Source organism: Paracoccidioides lutzii (genome assembly GCF_000150705.2).
Source record: "Paracoccidioides lutzii Pb01 unplaced genomic scaffold supercont2.6, whole genome shotgun sequence".
NCBI classification, from domain to species: Eukaryota; Fungi; Ascomycota; class Eurotiomycetes; order Onygenales; family Ajellomycetaceae; genus Paracoccidioides; species Paracoccidioides lutzii.
In genome coordinates, this window is record NW_015440952.1 from 34245 (window position 1) to 48133 (window position 13889).

Genomic DNA, 13889 nt, shown 5'->3' on the forward strand with positions numbered 1-13889 from the left:
CCCGAGGCTTCTTATCATGAAGTTGACACTCCAGACGATCAATGCTTTTCTGCTCTGTGCCTCACTTTTAACAGTTCAACCTTTGTAATTTCCGTCTTCTAAACAGCCATGGCGGACGCTCTGTCAATCGAGCAGAATAATAAGATCCGAGTGGCACTTGGTCTGAAACCTCTTCCTGTCCCCGGCGCCATCTCCAACAATGTCAACGGCCCAGTCTTTAAACCGTCCAGAGACAGGGATGACTCAGCCGAAGAACCAGCAAGCACACTAGAATCGCGGCAGGCACAGGGGTATGACAACTGGAAGAAACTGCAGGATGAAGCAGCGGCGAAGAAGAAGCGCCAGGAGAAACTGGATGCTATCAAGCGGGCACGAGAAGCTGCTCAGAAACATGTGAAGCTTGAGGGTAAGGGGCTTGGTGAGGTTGATGAAGAGGAGGCTGCGCTAGATACGAAAACTTGGCTGATGCAGCAGAAGAAGAGACAGAAGAAGATTGAGAAGGAACGCGCGAAGAGGCTTGCGGAGGAACTGGCGGAGCGGGAGAGGATTGCGGAATATACTGCCAAGGACCTGACGGGTGTCCGCGTGGGCCATGAGCTGGGAGATTTTGAAGAGGGGAGTGAGCAGATTCTTACACTTAAGGATACGACGATCGATGAGAATGAGGAAGAAGGGGATGAGTTGGAGAATGCTGAGTTACGAGAACAGGAACGGCTCCAGGAAAAGCTGACTTTGAAGAAGAAAAAGCCAGCTTATGATCCTAATGATTTTGATGGGCTCGGTTCCGGTTCTATTTTGGCACAATATGATGAGGAGATTGAGGGGAAAAAGCGGAAACGATTTACGCTGGATGCTAAAGACATTACCGCGGAAGAACGGGAGGCGAAACGACATGATGTGACGTCCAAGCTGAAGGTGCAAGCTGTGAGCCTCGACATCACACCTGAAACTACCGCTGCCCCATCTGACTACCAGGAAGCCACTGAGATTAAAATCAAGAAGCCAAAGAAGAAGACGAAATCTACGAGGCGGAAGGCGGTGGATGAAGATGATATCTTCCCCGCCATCGAAACTACAGATGCGGCTAATGGAGGAGATAATATGGAAGTGGATTCGGGAGCCGTCACTAACGGGCTTTCCACTTCAGCTCCGAACCGATCAGGTCGAGAGATATCTTTTGTCGATGATGAGGATTTACAAGCGTCACTGGCAGTTCAGAGACGAGCTGCGTTCAAAAAGAGGAATAAGGTCCGCCCAGAAGATATCGCGAGACAACTAAGAGAAGATTCAGAACAGGCGCAGAATGGAATGGATGTGGACAAGCCAGACGGGGAGGATGACGGTCCTGGTCTGGTTATAGATGAGACGTCTGAATTTGTCGCAAACCTACAGCGTCCAACGCTCCCAGATCGCCAACAGCGCTCTGTCTCACGTCCCAAGGAAGCATCGCCCGAAGAACAGGAAGCAAATGATGGCGATACAGATATGGAACGGTCGTATAATGAAGTTGAGGATGAGGAAGACCTCAAAAATCGCCTGAAGAGAAACGAGTCTACGCCCGCTGTCGAACTTACCGCTACTGGATTGGAGGAGGAATCGACGTTGGACAAGGGCCTGGGTTCTACACTTGCCATGCTCAAACAACGTGGACTAGTCGCAGAATCAAACGCAGGCGACCTGAATTCCCTGCTCCGCGAACGTCAACGATTCCTACAAGAGAAACTTCGCCGCGAAGCAGAGGCCGAAAGACGCGCACGCCTCCAACGAGAACGCGACCGTACATCTGGGAAACTGGACCGCATGTCCGCTCGGGACCGGGAAGAATATGCACGACAAGAGAACAAGCAGCGCGACCAGCAGGAATCGCGACAAATGGCAGAGATCTTCAACCGAGAGTACAAGCCGGATGTGCAGCTGAAGTATGTGGATGAGTTTGGGCGGCTGATGGATCAGAAGGAAGCATTTAAGCTCCTCTCCCACCAGTTCCATGGCAAGGGAAGCGGGAAGATGAAGACGGAGAAGCATCTAAAGAAAATCGAGGAGGAGAAGAAGCGCGAGGCAATGAGTACGTTGGATAGTAGTCAGCATACGGGGATGAATAATGCGATGGGGGCGACGGCGAGGAGGAATCGACAGGCTGGGGTTAGGCTTGGGTAAGGAATTAAGTTTGTTCTGTATTGTATCTTGGTATTGTTTTTCATTTTCTCTGTGGTATTGATCTTCCACATCTGTTCCATGGTTTCTACAGGTGGAGACGGATGCATATTCAGCACAACCTTGGATGCAATTATGAAAATATAGTGTTTTTGACAGCTAAAAGTGGAGTCAGCATCATATTTTTGTGTCAACCGCTCCGGTTTCTACCGGTGAATATGAATCATGTCTCTTTCACATATGATTCGTCCTGTTTCTTCTCCTTTCGTTGTAGAGATGCAGATAGACTCTTCACCCACACAGAAATTGCATTCTGTCTCCCTGCTTCGATCAGATTCTCCTTACCTACGATCACATGGATACGAGGACCATGAAGGTATTGCCGGATTTAGACCGTTGACAAAACCATATCGCATAGATTTCACCCAGACTTAACTTTTATGTTATCTTATTTTTAAAATATGTTAGTAGTTATCGAGGAAGTTGTACAAAGTAGTATTTTATTGTAGATTCGCTGTTGCATTCAACACCCACCCTTCTTTTAGGTCCATGGATGGTTTCGTCACAGATTTCCTTTTTCTCTGGAGCTCTACCTGTTGAGCAGCGCAAACACAAACTGAAACAAGAGGAAGACAATGGGGCTTTGTTGGCATCGATTCGAGACGAGTAGTCGAAGGTTGCCTAGGGGAAGCTCACCTCCGAGACTTAAAACTGCCAAGGTAGTAACAGCTAGTTAACTATATTGACAGGATGCATGGATATTTCGAAGAATTGGTCTCAAAGTCAGCTAGCTACCTGAACTTCCTTGATCAGTCAAGCACCAGAATTTCACCGTTTCGCTGGCTATGAGTGGCCCTTTTCTTTCCCCTTCTTTGTTTTTCGGTTTTTCTTAACGAATTGGCTAAACTGGAGGGAACTTTCGGTGAAGAGCAAAATGACGAGTATAAACAGAATTTTCTCTGTTGGTAGTTATTGCCCAAGCAATTAAATCATGATACCCGCCCATTTAAAACTACATGCACTAGTCGTGTCTCAACACATCTCACATCTCTATATATGCTCTTGACGGTAGTGATTTTTATCATATTTCTCAGACCCGATCCTAACCCTAACCTACACTTAATATCTCGTGTTGAGGGCGGTGAGGCTGAATAGACTTGGAGTATCAGCGTGTAATTACGTGCAAAGTTATGTACGGAGTATTACTCCGCAGACTGTTAGGTTTTAGATGGGGTGACCCGGTTGACAATGGTTTTTGGAAGGTCAAAAGGCCCAACTTTAACCCAAAACCATGTTCAACCTGTAATATTACCGTATTCCTGATTTAAGGTTCTCTCACTGACATTTTTTTTTTTTGACACACATCAACCAAACAATTCAAAAGTCTCCCCAACAGCCATTTTGAATATTCTTCTCGCTCATTAGCTTGACAGTCCTTAATTATTGGTTAAACTAACTTATAACTCGGCTTTCTGAGTTTTGTAATTTATATTTTACTTTTTCATTCCTCTCCTCACGTAACAGTCATGTTGTCAATTTTGAGAGTCGCCAGCCGACGAGCTGCGACTCGAGATGCCACTATGCGCATGTTCATTGCTGGTGCTCGTCCGGCTTCTACCTGGGCCAATGTAACCCAGGGTCCGCCGGTATGATCTCCCGGTTGACATGGAAAACTGTTGGAGCTTCAATTGCTGACTGCGCTGTCGTTGTCCAGGATGCGATTCTCGGCATCACAGAGGCATTCAAGGCCGACTCATTCAAGGACAAAATCAACCTGGGTGTTGGAGCTTACCGTATGTACATGGACGGACATATCTGTCCTATTATATATATATATATTCGTATATCCTACTAGCCATTTGCTGACAACGACCTCTCCTTTTGCTGCAACAAAGGCGACGACCAAGGAAAACCATACGTCCTCCCCTCCGTCCGCGCTGCAGAGGAGAAAGTGATCAAATCCAACCTTGACAAGGAATACGCCGGCATCACCGGTGTGCCAGCCTTCACCAAGGCCGCCGCGGAGCTTGCCTTTGGCTCCTCCAGCCCCGCTATCAAAGAAGACCGCATTGCCATCACCCAGACCATCTCCGGCACAGGGGCCCTGCGGATAGCAGCCGCCTTCCTGGAGCGCTTCTACCCACACGGCAAGAAGATCTACATCCCAACCCCAAGCTGGGCCAACCACGCCGCTGTCTTCAAGGATGCGGGCCTCCAGGTGGAGAAATACCGCTACTACAACAAGGACACCATCGGCCTGGACTTCGAGGGCCTGATTGCCGATATCAAGGTCGCTCCAGACCAGAGTATCATCCTCCTCCATGCCTGCGCGCATAACCCGACCGGCATTGACCCGACAGAGGCGCAGTGGCGGCAGATCAGTGACGTGATGAAGTCCAAGGGACATTTTGCTTTCTTTGATATGGCGTACCAGGGCTTTGCGAGTGGGGATACCGATCGCGATGCGTTTGCCCTCCGGCATTTCTTGAAGGAGGGGAATGGGATCGTGCTGTCGCAGAGCTTTGCAAAGAATATGGTAAGCCATAGATGCAGGAGATATATAGAAACCCCCACCCAGCCCCACCCGGACCAGCGGAATGGGATGATGGTGGAAACATCTCTAGTTTTAATGTAATTTACCTGCCATGCTTATTGTATCTGATACAGGGCCTGTACGGTGAACGTGTCGGTGCCTTCTCCGTCGTCTGCGAGTCAGCCGAGGAGAAGAAGCGGGTCGATTCGCAGATCAAGATCCTCGTGCGACCCCTTTATTCCAACCCACCCGTCCACGGCGTCCGCATCGCCTCGACGATCCTCAATGATCCCGCTCTCAACAAGCAGTGGCTCTGCGAGGTTAAGGGCATGGCTGATCGGATTATCAAGATGCGTGCGCTACTCAAGGAGAATCTGGAGGCGTTGGGGAGTAAACATGATTGGAGTCATATCACTAGCCAGGTGTGTTTTGATTTTGATTATCCTTTCCCGGGGTGGATGGGGAAGTGGGGGGCCTTTTGACAATCCTGTAGTCATGGAACTGGTAACGGCTAACTGTGTGGGATGGATTAGATTGGCATGTTTGCATATACTGGCTTGAAGCCCGAGCAGATGGAGAAGCTTGCTAAGGAGGTAAGTAATCGCACTTCTTTCCTTTTTATTTGGGTAAACACCATCAGATCACGATTTTTCCTAACTGACGTCTCTTCACAGCACTCCGTCTATGCCACCAAGGACGGCCGTATCTCCGTTGCCGGCATCACCACGGGCAACGTCAAGAGGCTAGCCGAATCCATCTACAAAGTTACCGGATAGAGAACCTAAACGAAAAGAGGGGATCAAAAGAAATGATAAAATCGTGCATAGTTCAAAGATACTATTAGAATTTAGATTGGTCGTGGTTTTGATATAGCCATCTCTCTCTCTCTTTTGCGGTTCTTTTCTTCTTCGGTGGGTTTTGCATGATTGACCTTTTTGATGTTGGTCGTTCTATTTCGCTTGGACCTTCCAGGCACTTCTCGGCTCTTTCGCATACTTCTTTTTTCTTCAAATTTTGTCTCGTCTTTTTCTCTTTTGCTTTTGCTCTTCTTGACTGCCACTAGCCTGCGAAATGGTGAACTGTAGTTGTACTTTGCGGGATTTCTTATTTGCTGTCATTTGTTGTATTGTCTGCATTTCAATACTTGGTGCTTCAGTTAGATATATCTCTTCTTTCTGTCTCTGTACTCTGTATCCTCTGCTAGATTCTCTCTATATATCTTCCACATAAGAGACACGGCCATGTATCAATTCCTTTGGATTATATTGCCCGATTAAGTTAAAGATTTTTTTCTTTTCCCAACCCCTGATTCCCCAGACAATAGGGAGCTAGATGGAGTTTACAAAACAACTTATGGATCAGCATGCGAATACGAACATGTCAATCAAACTATGCCGGTCTGTATGCAGATCCTTGGGAAAAGCAGGCTTTCCGCAAACCACACCAAGATATTCATGTCCTGTAAAATAAGGATATTCTCTGCATGTTCTCTATATAGCCAACAGTCGAAAGTACTGCCATCCCCATATGTAGTACTCCCGCCGAGAAGGTGTTTAACAGTACAGAACAATACAGTACAATACAGTAACAGTACACGCCACATGCAAAATTACCGCGAGTCAATCCGATACAGATTTACCGGTCTTATGATTGGCCGCTGCGGGTAAAAAACCGGCAGAACAGCGGAGGCGGCGTCGGCATCTCCGCAAAGCACGGGAAGGGCGATGGTGCAGTTACCGGTGGTATACCGGCTACTCCAGCCCATGTTGGCAGTCAAGAATAGTACCTGCTGAGTATACTTCTGCTTTGCGGCTTCGCATTTCCTTGTTCTCCGTCTTCCCAACCGCTTCCAAACCATCCTCCTCAACAACAACACCTCACTCTATACCATGTGCAGGCCCCTAGAGTCTGCTCTCATCTTTCCTTTTCCATCTCCCTCCCCTTCTCCATCATCCTGTCCTAGGATTCCCTTCCTATCTTTCCTTCCCGAGGTCCTCTGACCTCATTCCCAGCGCACCAAATGGCCCCCAACTCCGTGCTCCCCGTCGCCCTCCAGAACAAATTGAGGTCCGCCCGCAAATCCTCCTCAGGCATCGTCTCTTCATCAAGTTTTAACCTGTGCGGAACTCCCTCAATACATGATCGTGATCCAATCTCTAGCTAATCCATCTTGTACAACCCCGATCCCGCAGGGTTCGCAATGTCGTTTTCTTGGTTTTCCTCCTCCGCATTGTCCGAAAAACTTTCTACACCCTCCGCGGCCATGGTATTCTAGGCTCCGTCTTCAATGCCGGCGCCTACGTACGCCTGGTGCTCTATTCTTTATTCCTCCGCACCCCTGGTGTCCGCGGTAAGGTTGATAAACAAATCGCTGCCGCTATTTCTAAAATGGAAGCCAAGATCGCCCCCGAAACTCCGGGTATCCCCAAGAACACTAGCCTGCCGAAACTGGGTTGGAGCCATGACCGTATATGCGAAGAGTTGGATAAACTGGCTAGCATGGACCATACCGAATGGGAAGAAGGGAGAGTCAGTGGTGCTGTCTACCATGGCGGTGATGAACTGGTCAGTTTGCAGACTGCCGCTTTCGGCCAGTTTGCAGTTGCTAATCCTATTCACCCTGATGTGTTTCCCGGTGTAAGGAAAATGGAGGCGGAGATTGTGGCGATGGTGAGTTTGCGGGAAATTAAACCCCTCTCCCGCATTTCTCTGACCCTTTGGTTTGCTGGGGTTTCTGATACCCCGCGTGATTAGGTGCTTGCGCTTTTCAATGCTCCGGAATGTGGTGCTGGTGTAACTACCAGCGGTGGCACGGAGTCCATTCTCATGGCTTGTTTGTCTGCCAGACAGAAAGCATACGTTGAACGAAGAGTAACTGAGCCAGAAATGTAAGCCTTCCAATTTCATTTTCTCTAACGTGCTTAAATCCGGAGACTTATCGACTCCAGGATCATCCCTGACACCGCCCACGCCGCCTTCAACAAAGCCTGCCATTACTTCGGCATAAAACTTCACAGCGTCCACTGCCCTCCCCCAGACTACAAAGTTCACATCCCCTCCGTCCTCCGCCTCATCAACCCAAACACAATCTTGCTCGTTGGCTCCGCCCCAAACTTCCCCCACGGCATCGTAGACGACATCCCCGCCCTCTCCCGCCTGGCCCTCAATTCCAAAATCCCTCTCCACGTCGACTGCTGCCTAGGCTCCTTCGTCATTTCCTTCCTCAAACGCGCCGGCTACCCATCCCCCTACGAGGAAGAGGGTGGCTTCGACTTCCGCCAACCCGGCGTCACCAGTATCAGCGTCGACACGCACAAATACGGCTTTGCGCCCAAGGGTAACTCCGTCATCCTCTACCGCAACCGCAAGCTGCGCAGCTACCAATATTTCATACACCCCGACTGGTCTGGTGGCGTCTACGCATCCCCTTCCATCGCCGGGTCACGTCCCGGCGCACTCATTGCAGGCTGCTGGACAAGTCTCATGGCAATGGGCGAATCGGGATATGTCAACAGCTGCCCACCAGATCATCTCCGCCACGCGCACTTTCGAGCAAGCCATTCGCGAACACCCTGTGCTCTCCTCTTCGCTCAAAATCATCGGACAACCCTTAGTCAGCGTCGTAGCGTGGGAGTCAAAAACGCCCGATATAAACATCTATGATATTGCGGATGCGCTTGCGGATAAAGGGTGGCATTTGAATGCACTGCAGTCGCCACCGGGTATGCATGTGGCATTCACGGTGCCCACTGCTACGGCTGTGGAGAGGCTTGTGGCGGATCTTGTAGCTGTGGTTGAGCGGGAGAAAGAGAAGGTGGCGGAGCGGAAGAGGTTGGGGCAGAAGGTTGAAAATTACAGGGGGGATACGTCGGCGTTGTATGGGGTTGCGGGGAGTATTCCGGATAAGAGTATAGTTAATAGGTTTGCGGAAGGGTTTTTGGATACGTTGTATCTTGCTTGAGCTGGGAGAGAGTTGCTGTCTTTTTTTTCCTTCGTGTTAAAAACCAAAAAAAAAAAAAAAAAAAAAAAAAAAAAAAAAAAAAAGCATTTGAAAAAATGTCCAGGTGAGTTTGTTTCATGGTTAAAGAGCCGGATTTTGTTTTTACCTTATCCTCTTGTTTTCTTTTTTCTCTTTTTTTTTTATTTTCTCTTTTAATTTGTGAGATTTCCAGATGTACGTATAGGTTTTGTGGACGAGGGAATGCTTCTCATTTGAAAAAAGTTTAATTTAAGACAGGTGTCTATCAGATGTTTGATTTCTTATTTACATTCTGCATGTCTATTCGTTTTTCATCCATTTATTGATATATTTTCTATTGGAATATTAGATTTAGAGGGAACAGGGTCAGCTATGGAGTTCATGAAGTTTATGGAGTAGAGGAACGGGACGATGTCTGCAAGCAACATAACAATAATTTGAAAATGAACAGTTTTCTATCAACGCAAGTAAAAGATGTCTAGCTAGTATACAAGTATGTGCATCCAAGGGAGGAAATATGGCTATGCGGTTCGTGAAATAGTCAAATGAGATCCGGAGGAAGTAGATGAATTGGCAAAGGGTGATACGTGAGCCAGTTGGTGTGGGGAGTAGAGGGACGAGGAGAAACAGAAGGTTCGAGATGAGGTTAGGAGATAGGGGCCCTCACTGTCATATATCGGTCGTATCGAAGCGAAGAAATGGTATGGGGACGGATCACGCTTTGTTCTGTTGGTATGTCTGTGTAGATGTTTTCTGTCAATGCAGCCGATAGACATGGGGCTGCCAATCTACTTCTGCTGGCGGGAGATGAAGGAATCAAGAGGTGTTATGAGGGAGCCATGGAAATGACGTTTTCACTTTCCGTACGGTCCCCCAGGTCTCTATCTCCTATTCACAAACCATGCATCCCAAAATCATCACATCACTACCTAACCTCAGTAGTCTCAAAACACCCAATCTCTGTAGATGAAGGGAAAATAATAATCAATCTTCTCCTCACGCCTCCCTCTTCTCCCTAAACTCCTCCTCCGCCCTCTTCTCAACATAATACCCCGGGTCCGGCTTCCGCTCCAAATGCACCTCCAGCTTCGTCAATGGTTTCTCCACCTCCCGCACTGATACCAGTTCTTTCACCTTCATAATCTGGCCGGCCACATCGGGAGTGACGGGGTAAAAGACGGTTTGCATACGCTTTTTCAGTCCGAGAGCCATGAGGACGCCTGTTGTCCGGCGGGGCAGACCTATGGCGGAGCGGATGAGGGTTATTCGGAAGTATGTCATTGTGGAGATGTGTATATGGTACGGAGCATTCGCATGTAGATGCCCCAATGCGCGAGTATAGGAGGGTGATTGGTGTGTGTATGCTTGTTCTTTGTGTCACTCGGAATCAGTCGGCAGACAGTCGGCGTAGCAACGGCTGAGCGTTTTGGTTTCGCAGAGGTTTCAGGGGTGTTCGTTTGCTCGTTTGCTCGTTGCTCCCTTTTCTTTTTCTCCTCGTTCTAGAGTACTCCTATTCAGCAAAAAAAAAGAAAGAAAAAGAAAAAGAAAAAGAAAAACTGTCGCAGCACCACCAGATTTGTGCTCTGAAATGACGTTGGGATATCCGGGTGCTTGTCAAGGCTATCGTTGACACTTCGGTTGCTGGAAGACAGCTGTGACCTTCCGTTCCACGGGACTCTGTCCTTTTCTTTCTCCACGGTTTGGTTGGCCTCTAGATCTTTGTCCCACACTTGTGCAATTGCAAATCCAGATCTTCCGGTCATCCACTTCCGGTACTGACAAAATCCAACTCTAGAGGTATCCAGCGGGTTCCCAGCAACACCACGACTACAGCTGCGATGGTTCGAGCTAAATCAGTGCTAAATTGGCACTTTTGATGAAAGCACTTTCACGAGGACCCAAGCCGAATTGACCCGTCCCAGCTTGTCCTCCCGGATTGCGTCGTCAATGTTAGAAAGTATCGATATCGAAACGAGTCGAGTCGTTTTAACGCGAGTCGAAATAGTTCCCAACTGACACAAGAGAGGGCGGACAATCGATAATCCGAAACCAATGCCGACCCACCAAAATCTGCAGCCGAGTGTGGCTGGTGAAACTTCCCAACCCGGAAGGTTTTTCCGGGCCAGCATGCAGCCCAACGCCACACTGTCTGTGGCGCAGCGGGCGGCTGCCATCGAAGATCATATCAATCGCAACAAGAGCAAGGAGAACAAAACAACGGCAAAAGTAAAAGGTAAAGGAAAAGGGAGCGGGATCGGAAACGGGAATGGGAACGGGAATAGTGAAGAGCCGTGGGATGTACAGACTGGACACGGCCCAACTTCATTGCAGGAAGCCAATATCGGAGAGGGAGATTTATGGCCCAATGCCTCGCCAATTGATTCCGTACCCGAGCCGCAGTCCATGATCCCTGATAATATCTCTGTCCAATCTCACCTCCCTCTCGATAATGCTAATATTACCACCACCACCACCACCACCACCACCACCGCCGCCGCTACTACTACTGCACGCACCGCAACCTTAACCACATTGCAAACTCCGACTCCTAGTCCATACGCCTCTTTATCAAGGGCTACACTATCTCGACTTGCGTCTATTGCGACTGGGAAACTCCGGCCGAGCCCATCGTTCGAACCACCTCCTGGAAACGAGGTCGCAAATCTCAGCTTCGTGTCGTCCGTTCTTGCGCTTGCGAATGCCCCGTTTATTACAGATGCCAATCGCATAACCGATCGGAAGCCAGATCCTGAACTTGTCTCTGTGGAGACGCAGGAAACTTCCAGGAAAACCCCTTCCTGTCGTACATCGCCGATTCTTGCCGACACCAATATGCCACCCAAAAATTTGAAAACGATACCTGATGATGGCAGTTTGGATGGCGGGGTTGCTATGCCTAGGTTGGAAGACCTACTGCGTCAGCCAGAAGATTTAGATAAAATACCGGCATTGAAAGCTGAGTACTCTAGAAAAAAAGCGGCAGTGGACGCACAACTCCGCGAAGGATTAAGGGACCAGCTTGAAACAGTACAACGAAGCATAGGCCAGCTTACAGAGGGTCAACGGCATGTCTTGAAAGTGAGAGACGAACTACAGGGTATTGACAAATTGTGTGCCGAATCCCAAGGCACAGTTGGTGATTTCTCGCAGATAGATAAGCTGGCTAGGATTCAGCGGAATTTCGAAGCCACAATAATGATGAAAAAGGGCCTGGAGAGCTTCCATAACGAGCTCAATGAGGTTGAACGGTTATTACGAGAAGATGACCGGGATCTTGAAAATCAGCCAAATCTTCTCAGTGTTCATATGGCTATTAGCAAATTGAGAGATTTCCGGGACGAGGCTATGGATCAGATACGCAAAGCCCAGGATAGAAGCTCTGAAAATACATTGGTTGAGTGGTTTCAAGGCCTTGATTCTGTGATTGAGTGGTTCGATGATCATCTCGGAACAGCTATTATGAATCTTATCCCGCTTATACAGGCAGATAACCGCAGTATGGTAGTGCGCCTGGCTCTGGTTATTATGAACGAAGAGAAAAACGATGCTAAAGTTCGAGCTTTGCAGGAGGCCCAGAAGGACCATAAGGCTCTGGCCAGCCGGTTCAAGTCGCTAAACCTTGGCCCTAAGACCGTCAAAGGCTATAAAGAGAATTTTCTTAAGAGTATCGAGTTATATGCACAGACCCAGTTTGAGATATCCAAAGAGACATTTCTTGCTGACCCGGATAAGCTGGAAAAGTGCTTCAAGTGGTTTTTCAATGATTTATTTACCGTGAAACAAGGGATGCAATCTCTTATGCCAAAGAAGTGGAAGATATATAAGGTTTACACAAACATCTATCACCGAATGATGCATGACTGGTTTATCGAGTTTATCAATGACCCCGAACTCCCCACCGCAAATATGCTTGCCATCATACACTGGTCTGAAAAATATTACGAGAAAATGGCGAAACTCGGTTGGAAACAATCAGACCTTGTTCCCAACATACTCGATGACCGCGAGGGTGAGCTTGTCCGGGACTGGCGGAACCTCATTATCAAGACCCTGGACGAGTGGATGGAGCGAATGTGCACGGCCGACAAGAAAGCTTTACTCGACCGAGATAACGACGCTTTAGATACCAACCCGGATGGATACTTCCGCACAAAGACTCTGGGGGATATGTGGCGAATGATTCACGAGCAAACAGTAGCTGCAGGCTCGTCTGACCGAACAGATGTAACAGAAGGAGTCATAGATGCCATGTTCCGCGCTTTGAAAGCCCGACAAACCACTTGGCAAACTGTCCTCGATGAGGAATGCGCCAAGTACAAAAATCCCACAACAGATCAAACTGAAGGCATGCAACAATTGCAAGACTGGCTCATCGCCGTCGCGAACGACCAAATCGCCTGTATCGATGATAACGACGAAGCCTCGAGCCAGCTGGGTTACCTCACCCGCTTCAAACGCGACTTCGAGCCACTCGTCACACCAAAATACATGGCATCCCGCGCGACCATGGAACTCGACAATCTCCGCAACGGCTACGTCGACCTAAGCACGCACTGCATAAGTCTCTTCATCGAGCTGATCTTCACCGTTGACTTTCGCACCACACTTCCAGACTTCTTCACGCAAAAATGGTATGGCGAGTTCGCCATCAAACGCATGGTGTCTACCTTTGAAGACTACATGGCCGATTATAGCTCCGTGCTGCATCCTAGTCTCACAGATATACTCGTCGAGGAACTCTCGGACGAGCTGCTTGTCCGCTACCTATCCGCCATCCGTAACAAGGGTGCCAAGTTCCGCCGCCAAGATCCATTCACGGATAAGTTCAAAGATGACGTCTTGACCGTCTTTGGGTTTTTCCAGAAATTCCCGGATGCGTTTGCAAGTACCATCAAAGATCGGTGGCGATTGGTTGACTGGCTTGTTAGGTTGCTGGAGGCGGAGAAGGGTGCTGGTATCGTGGCGGTCTATGAGGCCTTTAAGACTGAGTATTGGGACCTGCAGTTGTCTTGGGTTGAGGCGGTGTTGAGGAGTCGAGATGATTTTGAGAGGTCGATGGTTAGTGCTGTTAAAGCAAAGGCTGCGGAGTTGTATGTGGAGCGCGGCGTGGAAACTGTTATGGGCAAAGTACGATAACTTTTGCAGAGTTAATATTGTGCTGCGACAAGGGTTTTGCTTCCCTCTTTTTTAATTTTGCAGCATGGGTGTCTGTTTGTGACCTGC

The 13889-nt window shown here is 48.6% G+C and overlaps 5 protein-coding genes across 5 annotated transcripts; 4 read left to right on the forward strand and 1 right to left on the reverse strand.

Annotated features, from left to right (window-relative positions):
• Positions 1-108: 108 nt before the first annotated feature.
• PAAG_02602 (hypothetical protein) lies at positions 109-2157 on the forward strand (the record flags this gene model as incomplete). Its single annotated transcript, XM_002795080.2, has 1 exon — positions 109-2157. The coding sequence occupies one exon, from the start codon at positions 109-111 to the stop codon at positions 2155-2157; it is 2049 nt and encodes a 682-aa protein (XP_002795126.2).
• Positions 2158-3680: 1523 nt separating this feature from the next.
• PAAG_02603 (aspartate aminotransferase) lies at positions 3681-5463 on the forward strand (the record flags this gene model as incomplete). The annotated part of the gene is made up of 6 exons (XM_002795081.2): positions 3681-3800; positions 3869-3947; positions 4050-4690; positions 4822-5109; positions 5221-5280; positions 5362-5463. The coding sequence occupies 6 exons, from the start codon at positions 3681-3683 to the stop codon at positions 5461-5463; spliced, it is 1290 nt and encodes a 429-aa protein (XP_002795127.2).
• A 1244-nt stretch (positions 5464-6707) lies between these two features.
• Positions 6708-8648, forward strand: PAAG_02604 (L-tyrosine decarboxylase; the record flags this gene model as incomplete). The annotated part of the gene is made up of 5 exons (XM_015844692.1): positions 6708-6805; positions 6880-7357; positions 7442-7575; positions 7636-8101; positions 8154-8648. The coding sequence occupies 5 exons, from the start codon at positions 6708-6710 to the stop codon at positions 8646-8648; spliced, it is 1671 nt and encodes a 556-aa protein (XP_015701770.1).
• Positions 8649-9662: 1014 nt separating this feature from the next.
• Positions 9663-9947, reverse strand: PAAG_02605 (mitochondrial 54S ribosomal protein YmL33; the record flags this gene model as incomplete). Its single annotated transcript, XM_002795083.2, has 1 exon — positions 9663-9947. The coding sequence occupies one exon, from the start codon at positions 9945-9947 to the stop codon at positions 9663-9665; it is 285 nt and encodes a 94-aa protein (XP_002795129.1).
• A 771-nt stretch (positions 9948-10718) lies between these two features.
• PAAG_02606 (hypothetical protein) lies at positions 10719-13802 on the forward strand (the record flags this gene model as incomplete). Its single annotated transcript, XM_002795084.2, has 1 exon — positions 10719-13802. The coding sequence occupies one exon, from the start codon at positions 10719-10721 to the stop codon at positions 13800-13802; it is 3084 nt and encodes a 1027-aa protein (XP_002795130.2).
• Positions 13803-13889: the final 87 nt, after the last annotated feature.